The 16,438-nt window shown below is 39.9% G+C and overlaps 1 protein-coding gene across 1 annotated transcript in view; it reads left to right on the top strand.

Annotated features, from left to right (window-relative positions):
- The window catches only part of LOC114028461 (MICOS complex subunit Mic10), a 43,075-nt gene extending 26,910 nt beyond the window's left edge, over positions 1 to 16,165 (top strand). Inside the window, exons 2-4 of the mRNA XM_027842696.1 lie at positions 10,890 to 10,937; positions 12,926 to 13,035; positions 15,924 to 16,165. Coding sequence (XP_027698497.1) covers positions 10,890 to 10,937; positions 12,926 to 13,035; positions 15,924 to 15,932 — 167 coding nt within the window. The 3' untranslated portion in view covers positions 15,933 to 16,165. The remainder of the gene's footprint in view (positions 1 to 10,889; positions 10,938 to 12,925; positions 13,036 to 15,923) is intronic.
- The last annotated feature ends 273 nt before the right edge of the window (positions 16,166 to 16,438 follow it).

Genomic DNA, 16,438 nt, shown 5'->3' with positions numbered 1-16,438 from the left:
TGATGATGATGATGATGATGATGATGATGATGATGATGATGATGATGTCATAACAGATGAGAACAAAATTCATAATAATTACTGAGGTTTATACAACACTTTGAAGTTTGAAATGCCCTTTAAATCTCTAACCTCATTTGAGCCTTATAACAACCCAGCAAAGTAGGTAATATAGGCGTCACCTCTATTTTAGAGGCAATGTGCATAGTAGAGAGTTGGCCTTGGAGTTAGGAAGAGTTGGGTTCAAGTCCTGCCTCTGACACATACTGACCATTTGACCTTGTGTCTTGACCACTCAGTGCTCTAGGTAACTCTGTAAGATGATGAGTTGCAGAGAAGGTGCAACTTACTCTGGTAGAGGGAATTTCCTTACCCTGGATTTCTTATACCAGTAAAATCCCAGGTCTAATCCCTATCTCTATTCCTGTTTTTCAGAAGGGTAATCTGGTTCTCGGAGAAGTTAATCAATCAACAAGCATTTATTAAACACTTGCTCAGTGTCAGGCACTGTGCAGAATGTTAAGAGATTCAAAAGCAAAAATGAAACAGTACCTGCTCTCGAGGAGTATATCTTCTAAAGGGGAAGAGAACAGGAACACATATGAGTATATACTTAATGATTTGCCCAGGGCCACACACCTGGTGAATTCCAGAAGAAGAATTTGAACTCAGGTCTTCCCAACTACAAGTTTAGCCCGTCATTCACTATATTGTAAAATGTGGCAGTTGGATTAGATGGACTCAGACAGGTCTCTTTCAGCTCTAAATCTGCAATCCTGTGAAATTGGCTGATTTTTCATATTTAATATCCTCAATAACCAACTTTTAGGTATAGTAATAGATTCCCCTTTTGCAAAACTCAGCTATTAAATATAAGCAGGGAAATGGAGTTGAGGACTTGATAATTATCACATAAAAAGCAGTTATTACATTAATAAAGAAAGTCTAAGGTCTTTTTAATGTTTATTACTCTCCCAGTTGCTAGTGCCTCTCCTCCCCAGCCAAGATTATCTTGTATCTATTTTGTGCCTGTTATATATGTTATGTCCCTTTGCTAGACTGTAAACTGGAGATTAGGAAGTGTTATTCTTTTGTATCCCTCAGTGCCTGGTTATGTAGTAGGAACTTAATAAATGCTCATTGATTGATTACCAGTGAATGTATTTGAGTCTGTTGTCTCAGGCTGGGAAAGCCAAACATATCTTGGCATTATTTTAAGTTGTAAAGTTCATGGGCATAAACAAAGGAGCAAAAAGGACAACTAGCATCCCCCCCAAGTTTTATTAATATTATTAAAGTCTTTTCCCAGGTGATCAGTTGAGGACTTGGTATATCTTGAGATTTGTATTTGTCTACTAGAGAGTTTTATGATTTTTTTTGGGCATACAGCACACGTTTGAGTGTATAGCACATTGATTTAGGGCATGGTAATTTCTTTCTGAGAGACTTAAGTGCCAAAAGAGTTTGTTCCAGAAAGTTTTAGAACATCAGCTCTTTCTTGTGTTAATTCTGTATGGCTCCTTTTTGTACTTGCAGCAAGTCTCATTGTCAGGACCATAGGCAGTCATCACAAGGTTTATATCCACCACACTAATAAAATATGTTGGAGGGAAAAGTAAACTTAGGGCTGAATAAACAATTTTCCTAGTTAAACATTCACCTTAGGGAGGTGAAAAATGCTTTGGACTCCTTTCCTTTGGCATTTTCCTCCGAGAGAGCCTGACATGCAAAGAAAGTAACAGAATAAAATTGGCCCAGGGCGGGGGAAAAAAATCCTCTCTTTTTTTAGTTGGCCTGTTTTCCTTGTAAGACAAACCTTTCATGTTTTATTGTTATGAAGTTAAAGCCTGGCCTTGCCTAGAGGTGCTGATCTTGGAGGAGAAACAGCTGCAGAGTTAGTGTCCCCAGATCAGGTGGGAGGTTCTTTGAAGCAACATGTTGCCTTTTAAAAGGAAATTGAGCATGTGAGAACTTGAACCTGTAAAACTCATCAGCAGGTTCCACCGTTGTTTATCTCACATAGAACTGAGATCACTAACCAAGTGAAACAAACCTGCAGCCTATTTTTTGTTGATAGTATTTGTGTGCATATGAGCAGCTTCTGCTGATATATATATATATATTGGTCACAGAAAGAGACTTGTAGATTTCTGCCTTTAAAGAAAGGGGAGGAGCTGCAAAAATTAACCACTAATGAAAGGGAAATGTCATGTGATTGTTATAGGTAATAAATATTTCTTAATCATGTGAATGAGGTTTGTATATTTTCTTTCTGACCACATAGCAGGTTCTTTGGTAATTCCTTTTGCTAGTCTAAACTGATTTTAACCATATATTTAAATTCACAGACATTTTTACTCATCTTAGTGGTTATAAAAGTTGCATACTGGTTGATACTTAAAAGTATTTGTACTTCATGATAGCAAGAGTCAGTGTGATATCTTGGGTGTCTATACTTATTCCAGTGACATAAAGCATGTCCTTCATGTCTTGGTATATAGGATCAAAGAATGTTAGCCAGCAAGAACTTGAGAGATCCTTTAGTTCTGTCCCCACCTGTATTGTACACATGAGCAAACTTGGAAGGGAAGTGGAAAAATCAGGACTTGAACTTGGGTCTCTTGTTTCCTGGACCAAGGCTCTATTAGCAATTTGTTTATTAAGTTCCTACTATGTGCCAGGCACTGTGCTAAATTGAGGGGACACAGAGAGATAAAAACAGCTGCTGACCAAGAGCTGAAGGGAGAAAGGGAGTAAAACACACACACACACACACAAGCAATTTCTGGGTTGGGTTCTGACAAAACTGGGGTTTACCTGTGAAAGTCTTGTGAATTTGGTGGCACTTGAGGCAAACTTTGAAGGATTCTTGGTACTCCATGCCACATTTCCAGGTTGGTTTAATGAGTTGTGACTGAAAAAAAATTACCCAGTGGTCAATCCTCTGGTAGTGAAATTAGCTAGGTTAGTCCTGGGAATAAAGACAGAGTCTATTACTGGGCCTGTGTTTAAAGTCTTGTGGAGTGTTAAGCCCAGCCAGAGCTTGTATTTCTTTGGCAAATCCTTTGAGAACCTAGTCACTTCCATATCTCAGGGAGGCATTGATTGAAACCTGAGGTGGAGGAGTCAGAAGTAAAATCTGGGGAATATAGAAGTTTTCTAGTTAAATATTTGTTCAGAGGGCAGAATGGTGCTGTGGATAGAGTGCTTGGTTGGTGTGGACCCTGAAACATCTGGCTTGAAGTCCTACCTAGTGTAGCTCTGTGACCCTGGGAGAATCTTTTAACCTTTATGTGCCTTAGCTCCTTGCACTGAAGAAATCATAGATCCTTTGATGGGCATCCCCATATTGAACCAGGTATGATTTGGGAGAAACTGAACATTGGAGACAGGGTGATTCCAGATCTTTTATCTGCTTAATTGTGTGAGGGTGGGTTGGCACCTCACTTACTTTATCTCATTTCAGCAAATATGTATTTAGTAAACATCTTTAAACATGATAGGCCCTAGGAGCTACAGTAAGACTTGATTTCTGTCCATCCCTGCCCTAAAGATGTGTATGGTCTAGTTGGAGAGAATCTCCAAGGGCCTCCTTTTCCTTTTGTGTAGAATGAGCAGGATGGATTAAAGTCTCTTTCAGCTCTGAAAGTCTTATTTTCTCATGTTGTTTTGGATTGATTGATACTGGTAGAAGCAGATTTAGCCTTATTCTTGGTCTAGTGCTAGGAAAAGTTGATCATCAGAGAGCATACCTCCCATAGGGGGAAAAGAAGACAGGCAGTAGAGTATGAGGGAGAAGAAAAATGCTGAAATGTTTTTTTCCTTTGGGCTTTCAATTTATTTGCCCCCAAATTGCCTCCAGATGTAGAAGACCTAAAGCTGTGATTGTAACCTATTCTGTTTTTACTGGCCCATTTCTCCATCACATTGCCTGGTTTGAAATCTGTAAGCCAGTCCAAATTCTTTACCTCATGTTCTAGTACTAATTTGCCACGTTACTCATCTCTCAGCTGCAAGGGGGTGAGGCAAATAGCCTTGAAATTAAACTCAGTGTCATTTCATAAACTGGGCAGTGATATATACTTGCTAGAGAGAATCAGTCTCGGTAAATCTCTTCTGAATTACTTGAACCCCTGCCCCACAGCCCAGGTAGCCCATGTACAGAGCTAGATCAATTCTTAGATTTAGACCTTATAGATTATTAGAAGGTCCTGAGAGGTCTGGTAGTTTGCCCATGGTCACATAGGTAGTTGTCAGTAGAAAAGCTTGGATTTGAACCCACATCTTTTGACTCTAAATCCAGAGCCCTTTCCACTACCCCATCAGGACGGTCATGAATCCTAACAACCACTTGGCCTTGTGTATACTTGTTAGTAGCCTGATTGCCTAGTACTGATGTTCTGCATTGCTGCATGGGGACCATGGATCATTTTCTGGCAGCATCTCATTTGGCTGGCAGGAACAATCCTGGCACTCTTTACTTGGAAGGTAGTAATCTCATTGGGGGAAGAAATTGGAGGAGGATTTCTTGATCTTCTTTAAGATCCCTGCCTTCTGATATCTGGTTCACCCTTATCATCTGGCATCCCTGACTATATTTTATAAACTGATCTATTTACTTCTGTTTTCTGCTGCACCAAATTTTAATTGGTTGTATGGAAATTCTGAAAACAGGCATGGCATTCAAATGGTGCAAACTATGCCTCACTATAATTTTTCATTGATTGACCAATTGTTTAAGTTGGATATAAAAGATCCATGTGGTATTAGAAGTAGTAGGTGGTAGCTGTTTACTTCTGGCTTTTCAAGTTTAACAGTAAAAACAACACCTAATGCTGTCTTTGTTGGCCTTTGTAAAGTAATCATTTTCAGTTCAAATTTAGATCTTTACAGGCCAGCAGTCAGAGCAAATGAGAAGGCCTAATGGCACATGTGGTAGGAAAGTCTTGTCAGAAGGCACCCTGGGTCAGGGGTCAAAACAGTTTTATGAATTTTTTTAGATAGTAATTCTTCCTCAAAGCATAATTCTTCAGGCCAGCAGTGGCTGGGCTGTTGCAGAGGTATTAGAAGGGAAGTAGATGAATTAGAAACCTCCCTTGGAAAAGTGGTATGAATGAGGCCCCAGTTTCTCCTTGCTTGGAGATGACATGGATGACTCAGATAATGTTAGAGCAGCCTGCTGATTGATTACTTTAATCTTCATACCAAAACAGCATGAAATTTTGGTTAGATATGCAAAATTTTGGGGATGTAAGCCCCAATACTGAGACACTAAATAAAACAAGGGAGAATTCAACCTTGTGCTTAATGATAAATGGTATTGGTTACATGGAGACCAATTGGTGGGTTGTCACTGAAGTAAGTTGCATGTTTGGAAAGTTTGGACTTAAATCAAAGTATCCTTGTAAAGCAAGTAGGTCTTTTATAATTGGATTGTGAAAACTATTCATGGAAGAGAAAAGGTCTTTTAAAAGCAATTGTATTAATTCTGGAACAAATGTAATAGATTGAATTTCATCTCTTTCATCTCATATATGGGGTGTTTTTTAAAAAAAGTACTCCAGCTTTAGTGAAAGGTGGTAGATCATAGGTGGTAGATCACATTCAGGGTTTTTTGGGGGTGATATTTATGTTTTTGTTGCAATTGAAGATTCATGGAAAATTTAAAAGCAGGTATTAGTGCTATGTCATTAAAATATATTTGTATTTTGTCTTTATATTTAAGACCAGTTTTAGTGCAGAGGATAATTAATAGTAAAATGAGGATGCTAGTGCTCTGTGATTTCTTCTTTCAAATTTAAAGATTTTACATAACATTTACTAGCTATGTGACCCTGGGCAAGTCACTTAACCCCATTACCTAGCCTCCCCCCCCCCAAAAAAAGGTTTCTAAGTTTTTTTGTTTTGTTTTGTTTTTTTAGTGAGGCAATTGGGGTTAAGTGACTTGCCCAAGGTCACACAGCTAGTAAGTGTCAAGTGTTTGGTCTGAGGCCGGATTTGAACTCAGGTCCTCCTGACTTCAGGGCTGGTGTTCTTAAGTCTTTTTTAATTAACGAAAATATGTTTTTTTGTTCCCTTCTAAATGTTGACTTGTTGAACTGATTTTTTTTCTTTCTTTTTAAGTCTTTCTTACAAGGGATGGTTCACTGACTGGGAAGAAGGATGTATTTGTAAATGAATGTGATATAGCAATGAAAACAATTTAAATAGATTTTTTTAATGTCTTTTTTTTCTACATCACCTAGATTTCCCCGTGCTCTTACTCCTCCCTCTCTTAGGGAGCTATCCTTTATAACAGAGTTTTGTGGGTTTTTTTTTTTAAAGGAAAGAAAAAGAGAAAGAAGAAAAAAATTGAGTAAGATCAGTCAAGATATGGAAACATTTATATGCAATATTACGATGTAGGCAATATGTAATATTGCTGGGTTCTAGTCTTTGGACCTTACCTTTGTAAAGGAGTGGGGTTGGGGGCAAGAGTCTTCTCATATCTCTTCTTTGAGGCTAAGTTTGCTAATTTTGTAACATTCGGTTGTGTATAATGTTTTCCTGGTTCTGCTTATTTCAGTTTGCATCATTTAATTGTAAGCTTTCCCATGCTTCTCCATATTCGTTATACTCTTTTCTTATAGCACAGTAATAGTCCATTGTATTTGTCTACCAAAATTTGTTTAGCCATCTCTAATCAGTGGATATCCACTTTGTTTCCAGTTCATTGCTGTTACTGAAAAGTGCTACTGTAAACAATTTGGTGTATATTGAGCCTTTCTTTTTTTATTAATAACTTCCTTGGATTATATGTCTACTAGTGAAATCTCTGGGTCAAAGAATATGGACATTTTAGTCACTTTATTTGCATCATTCCAAAATGCTTTCCAAAATGGTTCTACCATTTCACAGCTCTGCCTACATGCATTGGTATCCTCATCTATCTTTTTATAGCCCCTCCAACATTGACTGTTCCCATCATTTATCATCTTTACCAGTTTGTTGGGTAAGAGGTAAAACCTGAGGGTTATTTTTATTTGCATTTCTCTTATTTTTAGTGATTTAGAGCATTAGTTCATGTGGTTGTTAATAGTTTGCAATTTTCCTTTTGAGAACAGTCTGTTCATATCCTTTGGTCACATCTGTTGGGGAATGACTTTTGCATATTTACATATGTGACTCTTACACATATTTTTGCTAGATGTCTACTTATCTTGGATATCAACTCCTCATCAGATATGTTTTATACAAAGACCTCTTCCCCCATGATGGCTTCCCTTCTTATCATAGATGTGTTTTTAATTTTGCTTGTGCCAAATGTGATTGTAATCAAAATTCTCTCTTTTATCTTTTGTAATTGCCTCTGTCTCATATTTGCTTAAGAATTCATCCCCTGACTTTAATAGTATATGATCTATTTCTCTTCTGATATTTTTATGGTATGGTCTTTAATAGTCAGGTCAAGTATCTATTCTAAATATATTGTGGTATGTGATATAAGATATTGGTATGAGCCTAACTTTTGCCAGACTATTCTCCATTTTTTTTTTTTTTTTGCAGTTCTTATTAAATAGGGGGTTCTTTCCAAAGTCATTTATTTTTTCAGGTTGATCAAACACTGGGTCATTGTGTTCATTCATTTCTGATCCTTCCTTGTTCTGGTAGTCAGGTGAATTCTGTAGAGAGTTCACCTAGTCCTTAGCAAGACATTTGATACAGGCTTATGCTATTCCTGTGGAAAAGATGGAAAGATGTGATGTGAGCTAGACAGCAGTATAGTTAGGTGAATTTGGAGCCAATAGGATGGCCTGGTTCAAAGTGCCATCATCTTTAGTTTCAGGTTATATGAGGACTCTGATGAAATAGAGATGTATGCTGTTAAACATTTTTATCAGTGACTTGAATAAAGATACAGGTAGCATGCTTTTCAAATTTATAGACTATGCAAAGCTGAGATGGGGTAGATAATACATTGGGTGAGAGAGTCAGGATTCATAAAGATATTGATAGGCTATATCATTGGACTGAATCTGATAAGATTCAATTTAATAAGGTTAAATATAAAGTCTTTTACTTGGATTCAAAGACTCAATTTCACACATATGTACAAGATGGAGGAAGCATGCCTGGACAGAAGCTTGTCTATGAAAGATCTAGTTTAGTGGAATGTAAGTTCAATATGAGTCAGCAATGTCATGGAGCAGGCAAGAAAGCGAATGTAATCTTAGGCTTTGTTAAGAGACAGTGTCCATGACTAGGGAGGTGATTATCCTTCTGCACTAGACCTCTCATAAGACATCTGGAATATTGTGTTCAGTCTTGGGCGCTGCTACGTTTTTAGGAAAGACATTGAAAAGCTGAATTTTCCAGATGATGGCAAAAATGTTGATGAAGGGTCTGGAGTTCATATCATATGAGATCCCTTGAAGAAATTGGGGGTGTTTAGTCTGGAGAAGAGATGTCTTCTTGGGGGAACATGATGATTTTCTCCAGATATTTGAAAGGTAGTCACATGGCAGAAGCATTAGGTTTGTTCTGTTTGGCCAGAGAGTACAGATCTAAGAATAATAGGTAGAAGTTGCAAAGAGGCACCTTCAGGCTGGAGCTCAGGAAGAATTCACCAAGCACTTTACTGTCCAAAAAGGGGGGAGCGGCTTCCTCACTTGGAGATCTCAAGGAAAAACCTCATGACCATTTTTGGGTGTGGAGTAGAAGGGATTCTTGTTCAGGCATGGATTGGGCTACACAGCCTGCCACAGAAGTCTCTTCCAACTCCGAATTCTGTGATTCTGGGGCATTGGAGACGGCCAGGTGGTACAGGAAAGAGAGTCCTGGACTTGGAGTCCAGAAGACCTGAATTAGAATACTGTCTCAGACACTTATTAGGTGTTAACCTGACCCTGGGCGAGACACTTAACCTTTCTGGGCCTCACTTTCCCCATTGTGAAATTAGTAGGTTGGACTTGATGTCCCTTCCTTTTCTAAATCTGTGATCCTCTGACTTTAATAGAGACATGACAATAATAGCTTACATTTCCATATTATCTTTTTAAAAAGAGTTAAAGCCATTTACCAATGTGCTCCTCTGTTAAACCACCCCTTGTAACAGAAAAAACAGTTAAATAAAACCAACCCAAATAGTGAATGCTTCTCACAGTGCATGGATATGCAATATTCCATGCCCATAGTCTGCCTTTTCTCTATGAAGAGGAAGTTATTTCATCATCTTTCCCCTGGGATTGAGATTGGTAATTACATTTAATCAAAGTATAGCTGCCTTTTGCAGTTTTCAATTGCATTATTCCTTCACAGCAGTGTTATGAGATCGGTAGAGCAAGTATTTTGTCATGCCCATTTTCTAGATTAGGACTTCAGGTTACTTAACTAGAAAGCTGCAAACAGGATTCAGACCCAGATTTTTGACCCCCAGGCCAGTATCATTACACCGCAGTTCCATTATACCTCGGGGAAATGGTTCTTTTGCTAGATTTTTCAACATACCTCCTTCACCTGAAATGTGTTCTAAGACACAGTTACTGCATCTCATTAATGCCTTACCCTGTGGGTAGGATCCTCATGCAGGATAGGTGAGAGAACCCAAGTAATGTAGCAGTGCTTTGTAGCAATTTCAAAAGTCTGAAGAAAGCTCTCCACTAGTTTTCGAGCCTTAGAGATCCTTTCAATAGGATTTGAGTGGACTGCAAGCTGAGTATGATTCGATAGGGTCACATGGCAGCCAAAAATGCCACCATGACCTCAGGTTGCTCATCGTCTAGACTGTGGGAGTTGATGGCCCTGCTGTCCACTGTCTTGGTTACACGTACATCTGGAGTTATTGTGTACCATTCTTAACAACACAGTTGAAAAAGGACATGGACACACTGTACGAAGGACAACAGCCAGGATGGTGATAGGTGGTGGTAATAGAGACTTTGCCATGTGAAAACTGGTTGGAAGGAGTCTTCCAGGCCCTCGTTCTGTGTATGATGGTACTGAAGCTTAGAGAAAGTAAGTTACCTGTCTAAAGTTACATAGAACTGGTATTGGAACTCAGGTTCTATGGTTCTAACTACATTTTTTCTCAGACCTTCAGTTTAACTATCAGTTTTACATATATATAGTTATACTATATCAGTATAGTTCACACCAGCTGTCTTCAAGGTATCCCTTCTGGTGTGATTTAAACTACACCACTGTTCAGGTGTTGTCATAGGATCATAGATTTAGAATTAGAAGGAGTCTTAGAGAGCATCTAATCCTGGGGAATGGGTCAGGGTAAGTGGATCAGTTTCAAGGAGACAATGAACTTGGATAGGGGAAAAAATTACATCTTTATCTTCACTTAACCTAACTGAAATTTAACATTTTGTTCAATTATTTAAAAACAATTCTTTGAAGGGATCTGTAGCTTACAAACTCCCAAAAGGGGACTATAACATAAAGTTAAGAACTGATCTGATCAAACCTTCTCACTTTATAGAAGAGGAAATGAAAGCCCAGAGGGGTAACATGCCCTTCCCAAGGTCACATAGTCAGTAGCGTAGCTGCAATTTGAATCAAGTCAACTGACCATAAATCTCTTTCCACTCCAATATGTTGCCTTCCAATTCTGTTGTATTGTCTTTGTGTGAAGGGGAGGAATGGAGTTTTTATCTCTAGTTGCTGAAGTAGAAGCAATTAGGTTAATCAGGAAGAGAGGACAAAAATGAAGATTATTGGAGTTAGGAATTCTACTAGCAACTCTACTCCTAGTGTTCAGGGGGAAATAGGTTTATGTTTTGCTGGTGGACAAAAATCTAAAAATTAAATGTTAATTGGATTACTAGTAATTGAATGGGGATGGGGTAATTTATTTTCTGATAAATAGGCTTAACGTGGCTCTTTTTTGTTCTCTCTTTCTACAGGTACAGGGTTTGGATTGGGAATTGTTTTCTCACTTACATTCTTCAAAAGTAAGTGTGACCATTATTTGAAATTTCTTGTGTGTTAGAGTAAATGCCTCAAAAGCAAACATTGGGGAAAAGCAAACATGTGGGGATGCCAGCCCTCCCATTGCTGTGTAAGGTAGGCTCAGATCCAGTCCAGATAGGTTGGACAGCTCAGAAATTGTCCTGAGCGTTGATCAAGACTTAACCACTTGTGTGAAATCACAAGGCTCAGCAGGGAAACAGATTTCTAATTAATTGATACTTTTCCATTTTGATGACCATTCCACAAACTTTTCTTGAACTCCTGCCATGTACAAAGCTCCTATGTGTGATGCATTGTGAGAGACATGAAGATTAATAAGGCCAAGGTTTTAGCTTTAGCTTTAGCTTCTCTGGACTAAACATTGAAGCAGTGAGGCTTCAATCCTCAAGAAGCTTAGAGCCCAGTAGGGGAGATGAAGTCAGTGTCCTCAGAGGTGGGGAGCGTATGCTTGAGGAGTGAGATGGTTTCTGGCTGAGGGATCAGAGAAGGCTTCCCAGAGGAGGCAGCATTTGAACTGAGGCCCAGGGGATAGGAAAGACCTATAAGGGCCTGACAGAAGTGGAGACTGGTGTGAGCAAGGGGCAGACATCAGCAAAGCTGCCTTTCTTGTTCAAAGGGATTTCACAGTCATATTGGTGGACCTATTTAGCATGCTTTCTTGGGTGCAGACATTGTATTTTTTGATAGATATTATGCCCATTTCTCTAATACATAACAATCCTCTGAGGTGACCATCTTCCAGAAGGAGGAATACAGAGGGCAATCAACTTGCCCCTACTTATACAAGTACCTGCCCTAGGCCTCAGGGCTTGTGACACCCCACCCACTTTTTCCAAGAGTGGGGGGGACTTCTTGATAGAAGTTGCAGGAACACAAACACCCGTCATTCTTGGCCACCTTGATTGTTCTAGGCAGAGTTCCACTGTGGCACAAGTGATAGCATGTCCATGCTTTGTTGTGCAGTCTTACTGTAAAGAAATGACTACGAGCATATTCAAAGCTGACAAAAAATAAGGAGTCCTAATTAGTGCATTAATATTTTAGGATCTTTTTCACTTATGAAGAATAATGGTTTATTAAGAACATGGTATCATAGAATTAGAATTGGGTGGGAATTGGGAGATGATCTAACTCAGGGGTGGGGAACCTGGGGCCTTGAGGCTACATGTGGCCTTCTAGGTGCTTGGGTGTGGCCTTTTGACTGAGTCCAAGTTTTACAGAACAAATCCTTTTATTAAGGGGATTTGTTCTGTAAAGTTTGGATTCAGTCACAGGGCTGCACTTGCAGACCTAGAGGGCCATATGTGGCCTTGAGGCCAAAGGTTCCCCACCCCTGATCTAGCCCAACTCCCTCCTTTTACAAATGAAGAAACTCAGGCCCAGAGGAGAAAAAAAGTGACTTGTCCATAAGCCTGTAATAGTAGACTTGATGTAACTGTATAAAAAGTTTCCTCATTTGCTAATAGTCACATATGAAAAAGGAAGAGAGCTCCCATTCTCAATTTGAGTTCTCTGAGGGCAAAGAATCCTTGTAACTTTTCCAGGATCTAGTACAGTAGGGCTCCTTAACAAATTGCTTGTTGAAGTTGTCAGATCTTGGTAGTGTCCCATAAATTCTAGATGAGTTGGTTAATTGACCTTTGCTGCTCTTTCTTTGCCATGAAGCACACACACATTGCCAATAGAATCAAAGGGTATCGGAGCTGGAAGGCACAGAGCCCTCATTTGATCGAGAAGGAAAAATGAGGCCCCATGAGGTGGTGACTTGTTGACAGTCACACAGTCAGGAAGTGGCAAGGCCAGGATTGAGCTGAGGAAGGCTGGCAGATTCTCTTCCTTGATGTGGAAAGGATTTAATGTTTGTTGAGGGCTAGTGTATTTGGTATGCTCGAGTAATAACTTAAGCTATGTTTTTTCTTAACGTTTTTGGATTAGTATTTTTTTTCTTTTTTGCTTTTCTTTCCCTTAGGAAGGATGTGGCCATTAGCCTTTGGTTCTGGCATGGGGTTGGGAATGGCTTACTCCAACTGTCAGCATGATTTCCAGGCCCCATATCTTCTGCATGGAAAATATGTCAAAGTACGTACAGAACTGATATTTCCTTTCCCTTATATTGACTCACTCTGCCTTCTTTCTTCCAGAGGAAATACGTTTCTTGCCAGGGCTAAAGAGCGCCATCCATGGCAGAGAACTTGGAGAAGCTCTCTGAGCTTGCTTGGCTCCTTTGGGGTCTAAAGTGCATTTTGACATTTAACTAACTGTGTTAAAAGTGAATACAGTCATCCCTAAACACAAGTCAAAACTTGAACACAGCTCTGCTATTTCCTTTCAGTCTTCTCTTCTGTAAGCTAACCCTTGAAGCCATGTGCTGTTTTATAAAGAGCTTTGGATTTGGAGGGAAAGGGCCTGGGCTCAAAGGCTGGCTCTGCTCCTTAGCATTTGTGACCATGGGCCAGGTTCTTACCCTCTCTGAGGCTCAGGCTCCCCCTCTTTAAAATGAGGCTTTAATTAAGGTGATAGGGAAGATTCTTTCTGGCTCTAAATCCTACATTTAGTGCTAAATTCTCTAGGTCTTAAGAGCCAAATCAACCTGAGATTCAGCCTTTTCTACTCTCAGATATTTGTTTGCATTCATTTAGATAAACCTATTGATGTATGGATTTCTGTCTTTGAAAGCTTCTCACTTGGAATCAAACAAACAGTACACATAGAACAGCTTTGTTCCAGGTTCAGTGTTCCACAGTATCTCACCCTCATAACCCAGTTTTACAGCAGCTGGGGATTACCTGGTTTTGTTTGTTTTTGTTTTTGGGTATAGGTGGGAAAATTGAGGCACTGAGGAGTTATTGACTTGCTAACAGGGCATTTAAGTCATCTGTGAAAATCATGGGAATAGATACATTGCTAGATCTATAAGGAAACCTTAGAGCCTTTAATGTTGGGATTTGGAAGAGACCATAGAACACAAAAAAAGAAAAAAAAAAACAAAAAAAACTGGAAGGGTGTCTTATAGGATCATAGGAAGGAACCTTAGAGATCCTTCCAAGCCTCTCATTTCATAAAGGAGGAAATTGAGATTAAAAATGGTAAATGGACTTCTACAAAATCACACACAGAGTTAAGAGGATCAAGATTTAAAGCTGGAATGGATCTTAGAGGCCATGTTATTTAACCTCCTTTTTTAAAACAGGTGAGAAAACTGAGGCCTTAAGTGACTGGCCTAAGGTGACATAGGTAATAAACGGTTGAAATGGTCTCACATGGCTTCTGTGGTTGAGCTGGGGCTCAAATCCTAGAGGGTCCTATTCTTGTGCTGCTGCCCATCTATGATGGATATTAGTGATTGAAACAATTTGGGAAATGACACAGTCATACATTGGGAGGAAGTATGGTATGGTGAAAACATAGCTGGATTTGGAAAAGATTTATGTTCTGGTTATTCCACTTACTAGGTACCTTTGGGAAATCACTTTAATGTCTTTTGGCCTTAGTTTCCTCATCTATTAAAATAATAAATGAAGTTGGAATCAAAGACCACTAATGGCCCTTCCCGATCTAAATCCTGTAATCTTATGACATCGCATGTACAAATATGGTCATTTGGGGGGTTTGATCGATTTGCCTTTATGATGTTTAATCCTGTGATTTGAGGGAAGAATGTTCAGTGCCACTTGGAGTGTTAACAACTTTCCCTGCCCTGCTTCACTTAGGGGGAAGGTCCCTTGGTAAGAAGTTTTGGTGATGGGCGAATAAAAAGTACATCTCTTCCTCCAGTGTAGGGGGTTCGTGCCTCAGCCCCCATTACAAAGTAGAGCCCATAACCACATGGACCTTTGATGAAAGAAAGCATTTAAAGGTAAAGCACCTCTGCCCTCTATTAAATGGTGTTGAAGGTGGAGCTGGGTACAAGGCATAACAGCATTAACTTTCCATCAAAAACTATACCCACTACATTCATCTTCACAGAAACCATTTCACAGATATAGAGACTGAGGCTCAAAAATGGAAAGTGACTTATTCAAGGGCACCTAATGACGGGGTTACCAGATTCCAAGGCCAAATAATGAGACTCCACTAGCTGTTTGGCAGTCTTCATTTTAAACCATGCTGGACTCACTGCAAGATGACTTAGTGAGAGCCGAAGAGGGTTTGGAGCAGGGAGGGTTGGCGTGCTAAGAAGTCTGGCAGCCTCCTCTTCCATCTTACTGAATAATTTCTGTCCCGTAGCTAAGGGTGGTCCAGCTCAGGATGAGGTAATCAGTGGGCCAGTGCTGAGAAGCAGCACAGCTGTTTGCGTGGCATTGAGGCTGAGGACAGGCTGTCCGTCCCCCCCCCCCCCACTCCTTGCCTGGCCATTTTCCTGGCACAGACCAGCCATGTGCTTGGGCACAAAGAAGGGGGGCAGCCAATGAGGCTTAATTGTTTCAAACCTTGACATTGGTCCAAGATGTTCTGTCATGGGTAGTGGCCCAAGGGTGATTAGCTGTACGGTGTTTACTTAACGGTTGGTGGTTAGAGTAGAAAATGATTTGTGTTTTTTTTTTCCCCCAACAATCAGGCCTGTCCCATTAGAGAATGGCTTTCTTCCTTTATCTGAACTTGAGTTTTTGCTCTGGTGCTGTCATCCTTTCCTCTTCAAAAAGAATGTGATACTGATTTGAGGCTTAGATGAATTAGTGGCCCCAAATCTGTCTCTAACAGTTTAGTCAGTTCACAGATGGCTGGTGGGGCTTTGCTTGAAATTTTAAAAGACTTGGGGGATCTTATCCTTTGTGAAGTGAGATGGGAAGAAGGCAGTGCTTTGTTGAAGAAGCTTCCCAGCAGTGGAGGAGGCGAGGTCCCAGCCTCTGACTTGCAGAAGATCATGGCCACGTTGAAGCCCTGGGGGTCTGGCATGAATCGGGCGGTTAAAAAGGGAGTCCGTACCTTGTCTCTGCAGCAATAATCTGAGTGCTCTTGCCTTACAGGAGCAGTGACTTATGACTGAGAACATCCCAGTGGGAGGAAGAGAAATCATGTTTATTCCTCAGGAATATTGAAGTGCCCTGGAGTAAGCTGAAATTCTTCTCTAACAATGTTATCAGTAAACGCTTTCTACTCCAGCACACTGTTTATGTATTTGAAACCAAGTCTGTTTCTTGTTTTGTATTTTCTCTCTGGAAATTGCAAGAAGAAGGTCTTAGGAGAAATAAATTAAATGAAAATAGGATGAGGTCTTGTGTGTTTCTTACTCTGTGTTGTGAATGCAAAGAAGACTGATGTGCCTGCAGCTGTGACCACCTGGTTGAAGCTCCTCCAGCGTTCTCCCCAAACACCAGCTGTTGTGTGTCCTTCCCTACTCATGGCTTGATGTCTAGTTTACAGAAGAGGTTCCACCTTGTATATCTCAGGGCAGCAGATTGCTGCTGCTGCTGCTGGTTATAGTGAACAAGATTTGGATTTTAGAGGCTTTGCTTTCCTTACCCTTCTGCCTTTTCTTCCT

This window comes from Vombatus ursinus, unplaced genomic scaffold, assembly GCF_900497805.2.
Source record: "Vombatus ursinus unplaced genomic scaffold, bare-nosed wombat genome assembly UNPS02014884.1, whole genome shotgun sequence".
In the NCBI taxonomy this organism is placed as follows: domain Eukaryota; kingdom Metazoa; phylum Chordata; class Mammalia; order Diprotodontia; family Vombatidae; genus Vombatus; species Vombatus ursinus.
Note: the sequence above shows the minus strand (reverse complement) of the source record. Positions and strands in the feature narration are given on the sequence as shown.